At 44.3% G+C, this 20,431-nt stretch overlaps 1 protein-coding gene across 2 annotated transcripts in view; it reads left to right on the top strand.

Annotated features, from left to right (window-relative positions):
• Positions 1-12,353, top strand: part of PRKDC (protein kinase, DNA-activated, catalytic subunit) — an 84,142-nt gene extending 71,789 nt beyond the window's left edge. For both annotated transcript variants that reach the window (XM_064706075.1, XM_064706074.1), the window contains exons 76-86: positions 656-799; positions 3,544-3,748; positions 4,286-4,353; positions 4,624-4,844; positions 5,157-5,249; positions 7,131-7,220; positions 9,232-9,303; positions 9,422-9,623; positions 10,046-10,234; positions 10,815-10,954; positions 11,986-12,353. In XM_064706075.1, coding sequence (XP_064562145.1) covers positions 656-799; positions 3,544-3,748; positions 4,286-4,353; positions 4,624-4,844; positions 5,157-5,249; positions 7,131-7,220; positions 9,232-9,303; positions 9,422-9,623; positions 10,046-10,234; positions 10,815-10,954; positions 11,986-12,190 — 1,629 coding nt within the window. In that variant the 3' untranslated portion in view covers positions 12,191-12,353. The remainder of the gene's footprint in view (positions 1-655; positions 800-3,543; positions 3,749-4,285; positions 4,354-4,623; positions 4,845-5,156; positions 5,250-7,130; positions 7,221-9,231; positions 9,304-9,421; positions 9,624-10,045; positions 10,235-10,814; positions 10,955-11,985) is intronic.
• The last annotated feature ends 8,078 nt before the right edge of the window (positions 12,354-20,431 follow it).

Genomic DNA, 20,431 nt, shown 5'->3' with positions numbered 1-20,431 from the left:
CACAGCCACCGGAAGTGGTTCAACTCAGCACCAACTGATGATGATGATGATGATGATGTCGGGGTGCTGTCAGCAGCTTTCACTGGTGATGGGCTCTCTCCCTTGTGCCAGCTGGATGTTCTGCTCCAGCCCTTTTCAGCTTTCCCCTTCAGGGTCTGTGCCCTGCCCCACGGTCAGTCTTCCTTAATCATTCTGAAAAGAATTATCATTTGTGGCCATCTTTATAATTTTGGACTACTTGTGTTCAACTGCTTGTTTTCTTATGTCCTTTCCCTGCTGGGCATCCCTGTCTATGTTCTGACTCCTTTGTCTAAATGATTCTTGTCCTGTGTTTTGTGCCACTCCTGGCCTCACAGAGGCTTTCTTAGCACTAAACACTAAACATAACTATCATAACTAAACATAACTAAAAACAGTGAACATAACTATAAACAGTAAACATAACTATCATAATAAAGTAGAAACATTTAATCAAGACACAGAACAAAAGGAAAATATTTCCACAGCCTTTTGGTTGCTCTTTCTTTTGGTCAAAAGACACATAGTAGTTGACTGTTAGTAAATACAGTAACCCCAATGCAATCTGATTGGCCTACTGAAGAGCAAGGGTCAATAAATCTTTTCTTGGTACTCATCTATTTTCTTCTCTTTGCAGGATTGGGCTAAGGATGTCAGAAGTGAGTTGTCAAAGCCTCAGAGAAACAAAAAGAAGCTTAAGGAAATGTATGAAGGAATGTACAAGAATCTGGGAAATTTGGAGAGTCCTGGCCTTGGATTGATGAGGAAAAGGTTTATTCAGGTATATGTGGTTACTGGGTAGTGTTGGCATCATGACTTTTCTAGAAGGCAATATAAAGTGAAAAAAGGGAGCCAAATTACAGCTTTTACAGGTGCTGCAGGACTTGATGAGACTTGATCTAGTCACGAGTACAGGACTGGGATTTCTTTGCTAGAAGCCATGGACTTAACGTAGTTCACTTTCCACTTCTAACTGCCCTGCAGGGATAAATGTACTGTCTTACACAGCTTCTACCTCTCCTGTCCTGAATGTTGCCAGGTTCTTAGGACCTGAGCCTCTAATCATCCGTGGGAATCTGGCTTTGTTTTTTGTTCCCTGCTGCCAAGGATTTATGAGCACCTTAGGGAGTTTTGCTGTATTATACTTCTCAGATTCACTGCTGATACGAAGTTACTTATACAGAAGAGTTACGACTATGAAGAATTAAAGAAAAGGCTTTACAAAACTGACTGAATTCCAAAGTGGTGAAAATCAGCATAGAAAATGAAGTGACACATGTGGCAAGAAAATGTAGTTACCCTAGTATCATATAGAAATTCTGCATATTTTAGCTAACTATTGCAGTTAAGAACAAAATCTTGGTTTATGATGGTTCCTTGAAAACATCAGCTGTGAAAATTCAAAGGTAGTCAAGAAAGAAAACCAAATGTTCATCATTATTAAGAATAGAGAACTAAACATGGATTTGTACATTGACATAGCAGCCTTCTCTCACTCTGGCTTCTTGAACATTATAGTCCTCGTCTGCAGTATTCTCAGCACAGATACAGTAAAATTGGATGAGTTTCAAAGTGGCAAGAATAATCAGAGGTGCAGAGTAACCACTGCACAAGCAACTTCAGCATTCCTCCAGCTGGAAAAGATGCAATGGTGCCAGATACAGTGAAGCTTTTAACATCAGTCCCATGGTTGGACTTGGTGAACTTGCAGGTCTTTTCCAACCCCAGCAATTGTATGATTCTGTCAGGAGCACCGAACAGGAAGTAAATGCTCCATGGAAGTGGCAGGTTCAGACCAGTGAGAAGTGTTTCCTCATTCAGTGCACACTTAGGTGCTGAACTCCTGCTGCAGGGTGTTAGGTGCTTTCACAGGTTCAAATAGCAAGCAGGCAATAGGAGGGAGAGGCGGCAGCACTTTAAGAGCTTTTACATATAAATGCACACTCCCGGGTACAGAAATCCCCGAGCTGCAAATTGCTGAGGGCAGGAGGGTGATACTCGTGTAGAAGGAGGTCCTGGCTGCATGCTTGTACTGTGTGTGCACAGCCCCGTGGCCAGGGCGGGGTGCATCCAGCTGTCTCCCGTTGTGGCCATCCTATGTCACATTAGCATTAGATAAACTCACCTGGCTGTCTGCAGGGAGATTCCTTCCCCATGAGTGGGAAAGGTGGAGGATGAGAGTAAGGTGGAGTCGGAGGAGGTGAGGTGATAATGAAGCAGAAGGGGTAATTGGGAGTTTGGGGGCACACTAGCCCTCTGAATGTGTTGCTGTGAGATAAGATGGGTCTTTGATGATAATGACTTGAAACTTAGGAGTGGGGGATAAGAATGTGCAGGATGTGCCGGTGACAGGGGTGGGGGTAGGGAGAGGGAAGCAGCTATACAGGGTACATGCACAGCAAGGGACAGAGCAGGCACAAGCATAAAGGCTCTTTGGATTACATGTGTGCCCACACCAAAGAAATTAAAAATCCATGGCTCTTTAAAACGCTGAAATGTGCAGTGTTAGAGGATACAGGGAAGAAGAGCAAGGGAGATGCTGGAGAAGGATATCAGGGTTGTTCCCCTATGGTAAAGGGAAGAGGGAGAGCAGAGAGTAGCTGCAGAAGAGAGTCAAGGTGATGGTGTGCAGGCTCTGAAGACTTTGCTTTCATGATGTATTATTATGAAGAAACAAAGTGTGCTGTGAAAATAACTGTACCATTTCTAGTGTCCTTGCTGGGGAAAAAAACAAGTTGTCTCTTTTGACTGACACATAAAATTGCTCTACTACATGGAGTACTTCAGGCTCATAATCTGGAAATAGATTTAGAGATAAAGATGTTTTTCACTGTAGCAGTCTCCTCAAAAGGATAGTGTTTTTTGTATTTTCATTTACTTCAGTGAAATAGCTGTGTCTTCATAGCTTGGTAGAAAAATGATCAGGCAGTGAAAAAAACATCTTTCCAAGCCATTAATACCCAGTCCAAGAAGGAACATTTGGTTTTTCTAGAACTTTGAACTGTGAATACAGGAGGTCAATTCAGTTAACTATTTGTAGCTAATACTTACTTTGTTCATTAAATGGATCCATGTCCAAAACTTTGCTCTTTTCCTATATCAGGATATTTAAAATAGTGTAAAATACGAGTTTATGCATTCTGTGTCCAAAATTATTGCTAGGCAGTAATAAATCCACGAATGATAAATCTGATGGTAAATAAAACATGTGAAACATTTCATAGAGTCACAGAATGATTTGGGTTGGAAGGGACCTGAAAGATCATCTGGTTCCAGCACCTCTGCCATGGCCAGGGGCACTTCCCACTAGACCAGGCTGCTCAGGGCCCCTTCCAACCTGGCCTTGAACATTTCCAGGGATGAGGCATCCACAACTTCCCTGGGCAACCTGTTCTGGTTTATATTAAGAATTTCTTCCTAATATCAAGACAAGCCATGTATGTAGATAGGAAGGTGCCCTTTTCATGCTCTTGGGTAGTTTTTAGCCCTGTGTAAACAGAATTCCTTTCTATAAATTATTGTTAGGCTTTTGGGAAGGACCTGGATCATCATTTTGGCAGAGGTGGTTCAGAACTGTTGGATATGAGGACTAGTGACTTCGATGCAATTGTAACTTCTCTCCACTCAAAAATGATCAAAACCCATAAAGAACCTGGGAACCTCAAAGAATGTTCACCATGGATGAGCGAATTCAAAGCTGAGTTCTTGAGGACTGAACTGGAGGTTCCTGGTAAGTTCCTGTTCAGTGTCAATGGTGAATTGCCCCTTACAAGAAAGTTGCTCTTGAGCTTATTTTTTATATTGGCTATATGACCCTTCTTTCTGGCCTTAAGCTTTATCTGGCCTTACTTGAAATAATTCTATTCACTCATCTCTTAAATCCATTCTTAAGCTGTAGTCCTGATCTTTAAAATTGTATCTAAGCTTGTATCTCTTACCTAAGAATTTAGTATTTTTCTAAAGGCCTGACTCCAGGAAATATGATATATAAATCTAATACATGTTTAAATCTAGTTTGAAAAAGATTGTGTCTTCTGAAACCAGCAAGAGCTCAATTCTAACAGCTAAACAAGGAGAGCGTATCAGTAATTCACAGATAAAATCATACTATGTGTAGGTTGGATCTTTTTTATTCATTTAAAAATATTTTATTCATAGTTGTCATTCTACCAGTTTGACAAAACATTTGGATGTGTGTTCCGATGTTAAACACACTTTAAAATAACATCAGGCTATGTACTAATATTTTTTTCCCCTACCACTTCAGGTCAGTACGACGGAAAAGGGAAACCTCTGCCAGAGTACCATGCAAAAATCTCTGGATTTGATGAACGGGTATGTTTTTAAGATTGAGTCAAAATCCTGTGTGGTATAAATCTGTCTCCATATAGCATTTGAAGAATTTGGCAGTAGCAGGGTCATTGCTTGTTTATACATCTTGCAGCATACAAAGAAAAGGCTGCAAGTGGGCATTTGTTTTTCTGTTATAATTGAGTAACTTGATTATGTCATCTAGGAATGACAGATATGCTTAATTCCAACGATGATTCTGTAAGACCGAGTCTTCGGTCACAAATATTTTTCTTTCTCCTGTCTTTTTCCAAGATAAGTGTGATGGAATCCTTGAGGAAGCCAAAACGTATAACGATCCGAGGCAGTGATGAGCGGGAGTATCCTTTCCTTGTCAAAGGTGGTGAGGACCTGCGACAAGACCAACGCATTGAGCAGCTGTTCGATGTAATGAACATTATCCTTTCCCAAGATGCTACATGTAGCCAAAGAAATATGCAGTTAAAAACTTACCAGGTCATCCCCATGACAACAAGGTAGGCATTTATCTTGAAGGGACACAAATCCTTTTGTTAACATCTATTAGTTTTCGGATGTTGGAAAGTGAGAATTTTGCGTGCCACATTCAGATTGAGAGTGTTTTGTGCCTTTGCTTAATTCTTTTTTTCCTTTTCCTTTTAAACAGCATTGAAATTGCTTTGTCTGGAAACTATTTTTTCAGAGTATATTTAAATTGGTAGCTTTTAACCTTCTTTTAACAGGCAATAGAATATATTGTTTCCCATTTGTGGTGTTCCTCTAAAGTTCACATCTGAGCTACTTGTTATCTCTGACTTACTTTGTTTCAGGCTGGGACTCATCAAGTGGCTGGAAAATACTTGTACTTTGAAAGAATTCCTTAAAAATAGCATGTCTGAAGAGGAAGATATCAGCTATTACAGGTGATGCTTGGTTTAGCTGTCTGCTATAATAGAAACCACTACTAATGGGTTTTTGGATAATTGACAGTCTTGTGGCAGGATTTTCTTTTACCTTTTTCTTTTTTTTTTTTTTTTTTTTGTAATTAAAGAATAAAAGAAAAGCATTTATAAGCAAGGAGGCAGTTTGTACTTCCTGACCCAAATTAGTAATTGGCAACTGTTTGTTTAATGAGTGCCATTGTAGCTGGAATATCCTCCACCCAGCTTGTTTAAACAAGAGACTTATAATTATAATCGTGTGTGACGTCATTATCATCACCATTTCCTTATCAGCAGATTGATTTTACTAGCAGAGGATTTTGATCTCTTGATTTGATCAGGCAGGAAATGGACTTAGGTCAGTGAGGGGCAGGGGAAGGGAGTAGAGGCAGAGCTATCGAGAAGCTGGGTTCAGCAGTGAGTCAGTGATGGGGGGTGGAACTTGGCAGCACATGCACAGAACTCAACTGTAACAGAGCACTTTCTCTGACATGATACAAATGCTGGGTTTGAATAAATTATATTGCTTTCTCATGATTGTAGTTGCAGGTTGAATATTTGTAAAATTGATTTAATTCTGGCATTTCAGCCTAGTTCTGTCCTGGAATTTACAAATGTGGTTCTCAGTTACATAATCACTGTTTGGGTTTGTCTGAGTGTTGTCACCATTTATTTTTACTGGTTAACATTTATGGGGCAGGTTGGAGGAAGCTCCAGCGTGGAGGTTGGACTCCAAAGAGTCTTTATTTCTATGGTTATTTGATTTGTGAGCAGTTTAGGAAGTGCTAGAGTTCCTGCATTACTGCTGTCTGATTCACTGTTGTGAACAGCAGTGATGTTATGTTGATCTCAATTCACTGAGTGGGAAAGTGAAAGAAGCCTCACATGGAACCATCTTGTGAGGAGAGGAAATTTATAATATGCTCAGTGCAGAAGATCAGTGTGTTTCTCAAAGCAGGTCATAATTTATTTTTAAAAAACCCTTTGCTGTATTGTGTATATAGACTTTAATATTTTCCCATATGTTATTCAATCAAGGCAATTAAGACATTTTATACTGAGCTATGGTTAAGTGATAGCACTCACAAAGGAAAATTTTGGTTGGGGTAGGGGGAACAACTTTCTGAATTTTTGAAATCCTTTATCCCAAAGTGATGGGCTACACTCTCTAACTGATAAATGCTTCTTAAATGGAAATGACATTTTCTTTCTCAAAACATGCTTTGGAAGGAAGAGAGGAGGTGGCTGCTCTGCTAAGTTGAGAAATAGAAGTTTAAGGTTTGATGTTTTTAGTTTAGATGGGAGAAAAATATCAAATTATTTCATAAGCAGTGCAACTAAAGAATACTGGCTTCTTATGGATTAATACCCCAAGTTCAAGCACCCATTCCTCCTCTCTTGGGCACTCTGAGGAGATACCAAACTGCCTTCCTGCATTCCCTGCCCATTTGGAAGGACAAAGGGCAGCATGTACTGTGGCAGACTACATAATGCTTCTCAAAGGCTACAAGACTGTCAAAAATATCTTTCTCTCCCTGCAGAAATTATTTTGGATCTTTCCTCTGGAGGTACTTACAGTACCTATTGACAAATTAACACCTTTGAGATGTCTAATCTTCTGTTAGATGTGACTGAAGTGTGTTCAAAGCTGGGGCAAAGGAGATTAATGGATCAGCCTGTACTCTGCATCAACTTCATTTCCATAGCAAGGTTAAAATTAATGTAGGCTGTAGCTTCCTGACTTTTCCTTTGCATAAAACTCTCCTGGGTCAGAGCAGCACACAGCCTGTGGATAACCAAATAGAGAGTGGTGAGATGGTACAGGGAAATCATCGGTGCTTTTCTCCTTTTTTTTGTCCCTAGCCCAAGAGGACCTCATGCTACCTATTCTGAGTGGCTGTCCAGGATGGGTGGGAAGGCACAGGGCATCTCTCGATACCATGCCATGTACAGGTGGGTTTCAAAAGAGAACTGCATGGGAAATATAGAAGCTGGAGTGTGCACACACACAGAGATGCAGAAATTCCAGGGGAAGAAAAAAAAAAAGTATGATCTTCATTATATATGATGGCTAGAGCTGATTTTTGCTCATTTTACTGCTTTGTCTTCCTGGAGATGCTTTGCAAAATTCCTCTTGCCAAAAATCCTACCAGAGTACAGGAATACTTCCAGAAGCTTGCTCACTTCCTTTAGAAAGTGTCTGGAAGCAGATGCTGCTCTTCAACTTTATTTTCTAGGCGTCTTGTTCCTGATTATGCAGTTAGGTTGGCTGCCTCAGAGCCCAAGCATCTGCTGGAGTTGGACAGAGAAAATCACCATGATTCTCTGAGAATTTAAGAATATTTGATGGTTAAGGTTCCGACTTGAGCATCCTCTCAGAGGAATTTCCACACCTACCTAGATCTAGCTCTATGGGGCATAAAGTGAAGTGTCCAGAGCATTTCTTATAAGTTCATAACCTGCTTAACCAAGTGTCTTGTTTTTTAAAGGAAAGCTTTGACTCGTTTAACTGAATTAATATTTGTATTCAGATCCAGAATGTGCTTTTGAAGTAATTCCCAATCACCTCCACTTATCTCCAGTCTGCTGCACCAAAGGGCTGTCCTCTATTTCTCAATTCTGCTCCTTTCAGAGGGAAGTAGACTGGAAGGAAAGCACCCAGCACATGTCAGCTCTCACAAGCATTCAGAACTGGATATGGGCTAGGACAAAGCCTCCTTCCCCAAATCTGCATGGTCCCTCAGCACCAATTCTTTAGTTCTGTTGGTTCCCCTCGGCTGCACTACTCTCTAGTGTCAGTACAGCCTCAGCCTGCTGCTGAGAGATGTAACTGGGGCCTTAATTCCTCTGCTTTGAAGAGACTGTCCAGCCAGAAAGAACATGATTGTATTGCTTTATTAAAACTTAACCCATCAACTTAATTTGGAGGAAAATACACAAAACCACATACCTTTTGTATTTAGAAATGTCAGTCTTGGAAAAAATTGCTGGGAGAAAGAGGGAGGGTGGGGTACTTGTAATATCAGATAAAATTGGGGGGATGAACCCTTTGTGGCTTGCTGTAGTTTTTACTGGAGTAAGCATTACACGCTGATGCAGTCATGAGCATATCACAGAATCACAGAATAATGAGGTTGGAAGAGACCTCTAAGATCATCGAGTCCAACCTATGCCCTAACACCTCAGCTAGACTATAGCACCAAGTGCCATGTCCAGTCTTTTTTTAAACACATCCAGAGATGGTGATTCTACCACCTCCCTGGGCAGAGCATTCCAGTGCTTTGTTATTCTTTCAGTGAAAATTTTTTTCCTATTATCCAACCTGTACCTACCTGGATGTAGCTCAAGATTGTGTCCTCTGGTTCTGTCAGTTGCTGCCCAGTGGAAGAGACCGACCCCCACCTGTGTACAGCCTCCCTTCAGGAAGTTGTAGAGAGCAATAAGGACACCTCTAAGCCTCCTCTTCTCCAGTCAAAACAGCCCCAGTTCCTTCAAACATTCCTCACAGGGCTTGTGTTCCAAGCCCCTCACCAGCCTTGTTGTCTCCTCTGGATGTGCTCCAGCATCTCAAAGTCCTTCCCAAACTGAGGGCCCGGCACTGGACACAGCACTCAAGGTGTGGCCTCACCAGTGCCAAGTGCAGGGGGAGAATGACCTCCCTGCTCCTGCTGGCCACACTATTCCTGATGCAGGCCAGGAGGCCCTCGGCCTTCTTGGCCACCAAGGCACACTGTTGGCTCATGTTCTGGCTGTTGACCAGCACCTCCAGGTCCCTTTCCACCTGAACACTGTCCAGCCACACTGTCCCCAGCTTGTAACGTTGTAGGGGATTTTTGTGGCCAAAATGTAGAACTCAACATTTAGACTTCTTAAACTTCATGCTGTTGGACTCTGCCCATCTTGACTTCCAACATCCAGCGGGTTGTTACTCAGCAGCCACCTTTACTTCTCCACTATTTTGCAGGAATGCCAGCCGTACAGAAGCAGTCACTTCCTTCAAAAGCAGGGAGAGCAGCGTTCCAGAAGACCTGCTGAGGTAAGTGCTGCTGGTAGCTGGGCACTGTGAAATGAATGTTGGTGTTTGTCTGCATTCAACGAGCAAGTTCTGCTTTGTTAAGGAGAGCCTTTGTGAAGATGAGTTCTGTTTTGTTAAGGAGAGCCTTTGTGAAGATGAGCACATCTCCCGAAGCCTTCCTGGCCCTGCGCTCCCACTTTGCCAGCTCCCACGCACTGATGTGCATCAGCCACTGGATACTCGGGATTGGAGACCGGCATCTGTCCAACTTCATGATTAACAAGGAGACAGGAGGCATGGTGGGAATAGACTTTGGATATGCTTTTGGTGCAGCCACACAGGTATTTGTTTTCAGCTTTTGCATTTATTATGTACAATTACACGTGTGTTCTCAGGACTAAATTTGATGTTCTTCTGTTGCCATTGTTCTGGTGCAAAATAATCTTTGCAAGTAATTTCTAGTCAATTTAATAAAATATCTGAGTCCAGATACTCTCAGACAAGCAGTGAATTACAGAACTCCACAGAGTCAGTATGGTGGTGTTTTACATGGTTCAGCTGTGGATTCAGCCACTGTCACTGAATACTCATGACTAGAGCTTTGATGTCACAACTTGGTTCAGTTTTACTTTTCAGTGTTATTTTCAGTGAAGTGACAAAAAGGGTTTCAAAGCTTAAAAATAAAAAAATATTCCCATCTAATCCTTCAGTTCCAAGGCATCTTACTTCTTGTTTTCTTTTGACTGTCCTTCCCCTTGGCTAGTTTTTGAGTGTGCCGGAGTTGATGCCCTTTCGCCTGACTCGCCAGTTCGTTAATCTGATGATGCCGGTGAAAGAGTGGGGACTCATTTACAGCGTGATGGTGCATGCCCTGAGGGCTTACCGTTCAGATCCAGACCTCCTCATCAGCACCATGGATGTGTTTGTAAAAGAGCCTTCTTTGGACTGGAAGGTGGGGTTTTGTCCTCTTTCATTTTTCTTCATGGGGAAATTCTTAAACTGTGATAAGAATAAAACTAATGAAAAAGGAAGTATTCCTTGAGGCTCACTCTCACTACTTCTTTTATCTTTCTTTGTTTTATTAAGTTCTAAGAAAAACTGAACTTAAAAGTATTCAAAATGACAGAATTCTGTACAGATGCACAAAAAACAGTAGCATATGTCTGTGTTATCAGTGTACTGTTCTTTATCTTTCATGATAATCATAAAGACATGGGTAACTCTTGATCACGTTATGCCACTTATGGCACCAGCATAAATATTTTCAACTTTCTGCATTCAACCTCTTAAATTTACATAACAGCACTGTATATATCAAACTAATAGTTACAGAGAAAAAAATCTGCAAGTAGTTGCACTTCAGCAGCTTCAGTTGTAAAAAAGTCATAGGCAAGTTAGATGTTACCTCACTGCTTTGTCATCCACTGCATCTGCAGTTAAGATACTGGCTTGACTTGCTGTGATCTGCAGCTTAAAAGCCTTTTTCAAGTGTGTGATTTATGATAAATAGGACAAATGTATTTTCTCCCTAGAACTTTGAACAAAGACAGCTGAAAGAAGGAGGCACGTGGATTAAGGAAATAAACACATCTGAAGTAAACTGGTACCCTTTGCAAAAAGTTAACTATGTCAGAAGAAAGCTTACAGGTGCCAATCCAGCAGTAATCACTTGGTAAGATGCTCTCCTTTTACTTTAAACTGCTTCACTAAGAGCTTTGGAAGGCTCCTGAGTCAGATTTTGCTCCCTTTGGATAGGAGGGAGGCTAGGAAAAGAGAAGAGACAGACAGGGCAAAATTTCAGCAAACCTTCTGTCAGAATCATTTTGGTCCACATACAAGCTCTCTGAATCACCCTGCCAGCCAAAACACCAGATATCTCCCTGTGAGTTTTCTTGCTCCAGCTCAGGCCTTCTGAGCAGTTTTACTGCTCCTGGCAACACATGCCTCCCCTCCCTGTCAGACTGCTTAATCTCATGCTCCTCAATCCCTCTGTTCTTTATGTTTGTCTCCACTGCTTTCAGGGTAGGGATAATATTTAAATTAATACGTGCTTCTGATGGAGGATTGCTTGAAATGGAACCTGTACCAGCTGTAGGGGAGGCATGGAGGAAAGCTGCTTACCAGAAACATTAAATTCAAATCTGGTGGCATTCTCAGGTTATTTATGTCAGTCTAGTCAAGTCTGGCTCAAGCCAGAATGTCTTTTAAGTTCAGTTAAAAGTACAATTAATCCCTTCCATCCTCTCTTAAAAAGTCATTTTGGAATTAATCAGGGGAAAGACAGAAAAGCAAAGAAAGCCAGCCTGTTTTAAAACCATACAAATATTGAAAAGTGCAGGACTTGGGAGGAGTCCCTTTTGCGGTCAAGGCTGAACTGAAAGAGGCAGCAAAATACTTGTTACAGGCACAAATCAGGAGAGCAGGTAAAGAGATCAGCAGCTTGGATGTGAACTGCTGCATCTGTCTTCCAGCTGGAGACCCTTGACAAGACTGGCCTACTATGGTAAATACCCACTATTTGTAAAGGACCCCTGAAACCTCCAGTCTTCACTGGCCAAGCCTTGTACAGCTCTTGAGCAGCCTCTACATCTTGATCTCAATTCAAGCTTTATTTTTCAAGTGCTGTTTTGTATTTTAAAATCCATCTCAGGTTTTTTGCTTGTTTCTTTTAGTGAGAGCTTATTTTTGTGTTCTCAATTTCAGCGATGAGCTGCGCCTGGGCCATGAGAGGTCACCTGCTTATAATGATTTTGCAGCTGTGGCTCGTGGTAACTCTAATCATGATGTCAGAGCCAAAGAGCCAGAGGATGGACTTTCAGAGGAGACCCAAGTGAGATGCCTCATTGATCAAGCAACAGACCCCAATATTCTTGGCAGAGTCTGGGAAGGATGGGAACCCTGGATGTGAGGAACTGCCATCTACAACCCTGTCTGCCAAGGGACTTGTACCCTAAAACACAGCTGCAACCAGATCAGAATTTTAAGGCCAAAAACGAAAAAAACTCCTAACTATTTTTCTCATCAGTTACCTTGACTAATAGAGAAAATAAACTTTTTGTATTAAAGCTGTATTCAAAGAGTGATTTTTGTTTCTTTTTTTTATTATTATTTTTCTTGCGTGTGGTTCCGTAACAAAGCAGCTTTATTGTCTTTGTGTTAAAATCAATGTGGAAAGAACTGGGGAGGCTATAGAGCTTAAAGGTTTATTTGAGAAGAACTGAGATCCTTCAGTGGAAAGCACAATTCATACCACGCAAACTTGTGGGGTGCAGTAATGTAGTGAGTCTGTGCTTTCTTTTGCAGAGACCTTGATGACAATCAACTGAAACCATTCTGCAGCCACATATTATTTGTAGTTAAAACTTGAAGATTTTCATATCAGTAGTATCAGTGGGCCACATGGTGAAATTAAACAGAAAATGGCTCTTAGCTGTAGATAACACCTAAAGTATCTGCACAGCTTTTGCATTATTGGATAACGAGATAGTAATGATGAGACTGTTTTTAGCAATTAGAGGTTATACCCTGTTATCTTTGTCCTTTGGAAGTCTGCACTGCTCACAATGTGTTATTTCCAAATTATTGTTTGGCCCAAGCCAGAAGTAGCCACTGCCGACTGAGCTGAGCACGGTAAGCTGCTTGCCGTAAGTGCAGCACAGCACAGCACAGCAATGTCTGCTGCACTTTGGAATTTGCCTATGCCAAACTGTGGAGCTTGTGCCAGATGTGACTCTGTCTCCAGCAGCCAGTTCTCAGGTGTGCTGCCTTTGGCTGGGATTGAGTTCATTTTCTGCAGAGTAGTTGGAGTGGGGCTGTGGTTTGGATTTGTGCTGGAGACTGTGGATAACACGGGGATGTTTCATTGCTGCTGAGCAGGGCTTGCACAGAGGCAAGGCTGCTTCTGCCTCTCACACCATGAGGAGCCCAGGGGAGCACAGCCAGGATAGCTGACTCCAACTCACCCAAGGGCTATCACATACCAGAGGGTGTCGTGCTCAGCATGCAGAGCTGGGGGAAGAAGGAGAAAGAGGGGGAGATGTTCAGAGTAATGGTGTTTGTCTTCCCAAGTCACCATCGTCCCAGCTTTCCCGGGGAGGGCTGACCACCGGCCTGCCTGTGGGAAGTGGTGAATGAATTCCTTGTTTTGCTTTGCTTTTGTGCACAGCTTTTGCTTTAACCTATTCCCTGTCTTGATCCCAGCCCCTGAGTTTTCTCTCTTTCCAGTTCTCTCTGTGGGGATTGAGGAGAAGCTCTGTGGGGCTTAGCTCCTAGCTGAGCTTAAAGCTGCAGCATAGGCAGTGAGGGAGAAAGAGAACTCTCTCAAGCACTACTGTTGCTCATTACCCAGATTTACTGCAGGATATAGATTTAATTGAGGCTTTTAATAATTATCATAAAGGGTGTAATAAAAATGAGTCTTTGCCCTTTCACTATCTACAAGGTTTCCCTCCTGCCTCTGTGGCACTGGGGCAGTTCTGGTCTCACTGAGGGCCACGTCTGCTGCTGGCACCAGTCTCCAATGAATGTGTCAGCTGGAGAGTAGAGAAATCTGCCTCCTAGATACAACTCCATGAAAAACTCACAATGAGGAAGATTGCTGAGGCCTAAAGAATGGGGAGGGAGCTTTTCTGTTTCAAATACTTTCCAGCAACAACTACTATTTATTCTCTTTCTTCTTAATAAGCATACTCAATGGTTTCTGTCAATATTGTTATAAATCAAGAAATTCAAAACACTTTTATCACTTTATTAGTCAAAAATGTTGTTTGGATGTATTTTTGTAGAGGAAACATTGAAAAATATAAATAAACTTTCAGCTGTATATCTCATTTAAAAAGTGAATTTAGGGCACTTAATCACAAAAAGCTTCCACATTTACCCATTTATAGAGATGATAATTAGTGGACAGTAAGGTGAGGTTTTATTTTTTTATAAAAGAGTTTGATACAGTCTGTTCTTATATACACTTCAGTAAGATGTCATGGTGCTTTGTTCTTTTGATCTCTGCTAACAATTAGGACTGCAATCTCATGACTAAAACTTGGTCAGGTGAGGTACCCTGGCTTTCGTGCTGTCACTCTACAAATATGAGAAAGTTTAAAGCACAATAAAAAAGGCAACATGAAAAGGCAGGGGACATTTGGAAATTAAGTGGCTGGGTGTACGAGGTGTTTAATGGCACTTCTGGCACATACCTCAGATAGTTACTGGGTACTTTGACCTGCACTGCAGAGGACAAAGTTTAGGTTTATACTTTAACGAGGCTCTTCTCCTAGTGCTCCTGATAGCCTCAGCAGCAGCAGATGTTTGTGCACGGCAGGCTCCCTCCCTGGCCTTTGGGAAGGGGAGCTCGAGTGCAGCCTGGCCCTTCCTGGGGAGGGAGCTGGGGTCACCACCCAAGGCCCCCTGAGCTCCATGGCAAACAGCCCTCAGGCTGGGGGTGAAAACCTGACACAGGAAAAGTGACATGGGCTTAGAAGTGTTCATGACAATTTAAATAGTTAAAAGCTCCATTTTGGCCCTAGAATAAGCTCCATAGTGGGAAGCCTCGGCCACGTCAGCCCTTATTAGTCATGTGTTTGTCAAGCTCATGTGTCAGCTGAGGCACAAAGCACGAGGCTGCTGGGCCTTCAACACAGAGACACATCCTGTGCACAGCAAGCGGAGTTTCCCTAACTTTCTTTAGGGAGCTTTCGCCATGCAGCTGAATGGTCCTGGAAATAACCAGCACAAGTGAATGGCAGCTGCTGTCACCAGGCCTGGCTGCTCTCAGCAAGATGCAACAGCAGCTAAGTGGAAAGGCTGCAGCCAGCCTGTGAAGCAGCACGAATAGTGCAAAAATGCAACCCTCACATTGCTGGGCTCAGTGCTTTACAGGGCAGGTTTATTTGGCTCCCAGAAAAGAGTTAAGATGATGTGAAGATCAGAGTTTGAGAGTGCATCAGGTCTCATGATGCAAAACAAAACTTGGGAGCTATTCACAAGCACAGCGGAGTATTTCCTTCTCAGATTGAATAACCAGATGGATGGGCACTATATCTGGAAACCCATTTGTTGTATCTAAAACGTTATGTAAAACATTAGCATATATTCTCACTAGGTTTTTCTGAGAGTATAGAATGAATGATGTCATGTTTAAGCTAATCTTTACCATCCCTGCCAATCTTATAATTTCCTTCTAGCTAAGAATAACAGTACTGCTGAATCCAGAGGAAAACTCTGGAACTGCCACCTACTGTCCCCTTTCCCAGCTGGTAGAGAGGTTTCTGCATGCTGTTCTTGTGCTCAGGATTTTCCCCTTTAGACCTCACCACTGCCCCCCAGTTTAAATGTTATCTTGATGTCTCTGTGGCTGAGGTGATACAGCACCAGCACACATTTGGGCACAGGAAGGAGGGTAAGAGTTTTCCACAAAAGCAATAAATGGGGCTCATATTCAGTCATGGAATAAGGAATTTCCTTCAGCTCTTCTGGTCTCACACTTAGGGTTTGGCCAGCTGCTTCCAAAAGTAAGCATCTATATATAGAGACACTTGTCCCCAGAACCCTTGATTTTAAAATCAAGAATAAGGATTTATTACCTCTGCTTTAAAACTTTTTTTTCCCCTGAGGCTGAGGGTCTGCAGAGTCACTTTGTTAATACTGTGCCTCATCTGGAAATTACATGGGCTTTAAAAATTTCATTTTTAAGTTCTGCTGCCTGTAAGAAATGGCACCAATGCAGAGAGCTGATACCTTGGCAGACACCCACAGCACTGGTGTCACTGGCCTTGTAGCAAAACTACCAAAGAGCCACACCTTCTGTCAAACAAAGATGTGTCCAGCTAGGGTGTTTAGAGGGTATAAGAGAATACCCCTCTTATTGCAAAAAAGGTGGGAAGATTTTTGGGCCACAGAGACGATCAGAGAGCTGAAGCACCTCTCCAGTAAAGGCAGGCTGAGAGGTTTGTAAGCCTGGGGAAAAGAAGGTTCTCGGGAGACTCTATTGCAGCCTTTCAGTGCCTAAAGGGAGCTTGCAGGAAAGACTGAGAGGGAATTTCTATCAAGGTCTGTTGTGACAGGACAAGGAGCAATGGTTTTAAACTGAAAGTAGTTAGGTTTATATTAGATATTAGGAGGAATTTCTTCCCTGTGAAAGTGATGAGACACAGGAACAGAAAAGGCATGGATGTTCCACCCCTGGAAGTGCTCAAGGCCAGGTTGGATGGGGCTCTGAGCAACCTGATCTAGTGGAAGTTGTCCTGGCCCATGGCAGGGGTGTTGAACTAGATGATCTTTAAGGTTCCTTCCAAACCCAACCATTCTGATAACATGAAGGAGTGACCATAAGGTTCTGGAAAAGTTTTGGTTACAGTTTCCACATTATTTACAGGGTGGGGTTTTTCTTCATCTTTTTGATGGGATAGGAGAGGGCAACATTGACTCTACTTGTCCATTACACTCACAGTAAATTACAGCACACAAGATTTCATTTGATTACACAGAAGATGTAGCTGTCAATTTGATCATGTGAATGGAAATCCATGTAAAATCTGTGTCAGGAAAAAGTTCTGAGTATCCACCAGGGAGTGTGAGCAAACAAGGAGCACAGGTTCTTGCTGCAGTAGCACTTGGTCTTTTGGGAGCCGGGGTATGTGGATGATCTTTTTCAGCAGCTCAGCAGCCACAGGTGCAGCTGGACAGACCCAGCCTGGGCTGACACCGCTGGGGTTTAAAAGCCTGCAGCGAGACAAAACACAGAGCTTCAACTGAAGGAGCTAAAAGGAAAAATCCTTTCAGTTACCATCAGGTTCTTCAGCTGCTAAGAGCAGGGAGGCAGGCAGGATCAGGATCAGTGCAATGATGTACAAGTGCAGCACAGGTGACAAGCACAGCACTGTGAGTGTTTGAGGACAAGGCAGAGGCACGAGCCCTGACAGAGGTGGCTGTCCAGCAGTCACACACAAGAGCCAGCACCAACCTCAGGCAGGCACTGCTCCTCCCTAGGGGTGTGCAGGCAGGTTTTTGACTCTCCCAGACAACTTGCACCTCCTCATTTACTTGTCCCATTCTCTTGTCAGCCCCCATGTGCCATTGCTGACTTCCAGCTGATTGAAAGGATGCATGCACTCCTGCTGCTTCTTGCAGGGAGCAGAAATCCAGCAAACCAGTCCTCCATCTTTCTTCCCCCTTGTCAGCTTGGTCTTCACCCATGAACCCATCAGGACCTGAGGTCCTGAGGTGCTCTCTCAAGTCCATGACATCAAAAGGGGCTTAGGCTTCCCAGGCACAGCCTTGCCACGCTCCTAGTCCCACTGTCCCAAAAAGTCCTGCATGCCTGGCTGGGTTGCTGCAGGGGAGCATGCTGAGGCATTACCCTGTTTCCTCACCTTCCCTGAGTGGCCTGTCATCTATTTATGAGGAAAATGCAGTCAGAAAACAGTGTGATTTAACTGCTATCCCTGAAGGTGCTTCTCAGATTCACAGCCAGCAGTCCAGAGTAAGTTAAAGTTTTGTCCTTTTTTTGCTTCTTAGAGAAAGTTTTCTTGCCCTTTCTTGCCAGGTTTAAATACTTTCCTTGCTTTGGAGCATGAACCTCAAGCAAGTTTTAAAGAATTTATTCTGAAATTCAGATGATCACCTGCTTCTTACTGCTGTTTAAAATGACTGGATCCCAGAGACAAGCCATGACTCGGTGGGTCAGGCACTCAGTAGGACAGATGAGGGAAATCAAGGGCTTGTCTGTACTTCTCTGTCCATGAAATTACATCTGCAGATGGGAACAGATTCAGCTGCTGAGATGCCAGACAAATGCCTGCCTCCAGTGCACTGCTTTGCTAAGTGCCAGGTATCACTTGCTCACATGCTCCTGGATGCTCCACTGCAGGTGCTGCAGCACATCCTGCATGGCAGTGGGAGAACCCCCTCAAACATCCTCCTGAAATCACACATCCCAGGCCCAGCAACAAACACAACCAGCTCATCCTCCAGGGGGTGGCTCCTGCTGCTGCTTGGGTTTGTGGGACAGGCATTGACAGGTCCAGCCACGGGCCCTGAACACACCTCCAGGTCCTGAAGACCCTGCAGGCAATGCTGCACCCTCTGTGGTGGGGCTTAGGTGTGACACAGATGGCTCATACTGAGGTTTACACAGCAGTTCTGGGCCTCCTGTTGAGGGATTTTGAGGATGGGATTGCCAGGAGGCAAGGTGCCCAGCGGGGGTCGGGTGACCTGGCTGGGAATTCGGTGTCTTTTTTGGAGGAACACATGATGGGCATTAAATAGGCTTGTTCAGGCTGGCACGGTGGCATGCCAGCACTGCCTGACCTTTGGGGTAAGGGCTGTGCTGAGCTGGAAGTGAGACAGCTCTGCACACAAACAGTTAAGTGAGAGCTTTCCAGGACAAATCATGGTTTTCTGACTACAGTGGGTGAGATCTCACCCCTTCCAGCAGAGCAAGGGGAGAGACAGCAGATATCAGACTGCATCTCCTTTCTAACTACCTTCCCATGCCTCACAAATGCACTCCTCTGCATTTCATACAGAGTTAAAGGGTCCTGGAGCACCACGTTCCCTGCTGGATAGCCAGGCCAGGGACAGCTGGTGCCGAATTGTGCCTCATGAACAGACCCCAGGGAAGGTCTGGGGTATACAGAAGGCAAAAAATAATATGTTAAATGGTTTGGGGCATATTATTTCTTTGACAATGTGGAAAAAACAAAAGCAACCATTTCTTGTGTCACTGTTAAGTTCAGTGGTCAATGCTGGTGTAGATGGAGGTTGTGTGATCACTAACCTCTGATGAAAAAGGAGAAGAAGGTTATTTAAACACAATACATCTGGCAGTGCTAGAGTTAAAAGCAAAGCCTCTGCAAGCGAAACCTTAGCTGCCAGATGTAAAACCCCACCTGCCAGGCACTGCACCCTTACCCTGATCCCACAAGCCTTCCCACGTGGAGTTTACATCCAAAGGGAGAGCATGTACCAGTCTTGTTCCCAGCTACTTATGTTCGAACACACACCCCTGTGATAAACAGCTGCGGTCCTGCAACAGCTGCGGTGGCGGCGATGGAGCCGTGCCCGGAGAGGGGCAGCGGGCCCGGCATGGCCGGCACGTCCCCACGGGCGCTCCCGAAGCCACCTCGGGGCCAGCGGCACCGCGGCCGCCGGGCACAGCTCCGTGCCAGCAGCGTCAGCTGGGCGCTGGGCTGGACACGGCGCCTGGGACAGTCCTGTCTTAAATATAGAAGGGTCTTCTGGAAGTTAAATAAATAAAAAATCATTTAAAAAATTTTTAAAAAGTAAATTTAAGGGCGTTTTGTTGCGTGTTTCTTTAACAATTCAGTTATTATTAGCACTGGGGGTAGAACCAGGGTTTTAGAAACTATTATGTAACTAGAAAACTTATCTTTTAGCTGCAAGTATTTTCAGTTTTCTGGTACTTGCCAATTTAATAGTAGTAATTTGTGGGATGCGAGGGGGGGCAGGGGACAACAACATGCACAATAACTTAATGTAAGGTTTTAAGAGGCATAACTTCATGCAGACGGCGTGAGGCAGCTAAAGATGCCTCAGAGACCCCTGTCCCACCAGAGGGTCCCGCCAGAAGAAGCCCGGGTGTCCCTCCTCTCCCCGGAGCGGGGATTTGCATCCTGCTCGGGGGAAGCTGCCCGCGCTCCAGCGGAGGGAGCTGAGCCTCGGGAGGGCGCTCGGGTGATGCGCACGGACACGCGTGGGGCCGGCAGCATCCTCCGGTATCGCTCCGTCCTGGCGCCGCCGGGAAGCGCGTGGGGGATGCAGCGTGGTGCTGCTGGGGTAAAATCGGCTTTTTCAGGCAGCTTTTCCGCCGGTCCGCGGGAAAGGGAAAACCAACGCTCAGCCGGGGGAATGGGGGGTGCCGGTACCGGCGTCGGGGCAGCGCTCTCCCGGACGGGACGGTGCGGAGAGGGCGGCAGACGCCCGAAAGGCGCCCGCACCGTCCCGTGCCCGCGTTGGGGCAGCTCGGACCGCGGCCACCGTCGGCCGGGAGGTGGCAGCTCGCTGCGGCGGCAGCCCGGCCTCCGCGGCCGCGCACCCCACCCGCTCCCGCCCCCGGGTCCCCGGGGGTGCCGGGAACATCGCTCCCCGTCATTGGGGCAGGAGGCGGGGCCCGCGCCGTATAAGAAGGGAC

Source organism: Zonotrichia leucophrys, chromosome 2 (genome assembly GCF_028769735.1).
Source record: "Zonotrichia leucophrys gambelii isolate GWCS_2022_RI chromosome 2, RI_Zleu_2.0, whole genome shotgun sequence".
Taxonomy (NCBI): domain Eukaryota; kingdom Metazoa; phylum Chordata; class Aves; order Passeriformes; family Passerellidae; genus Zonotrichia; species Zonotrichia leucophrys.
Note: the sequence above shows the minus strand (reverse complement) of the source record. Positions and strands in the feature narration are given on the sequence as shown.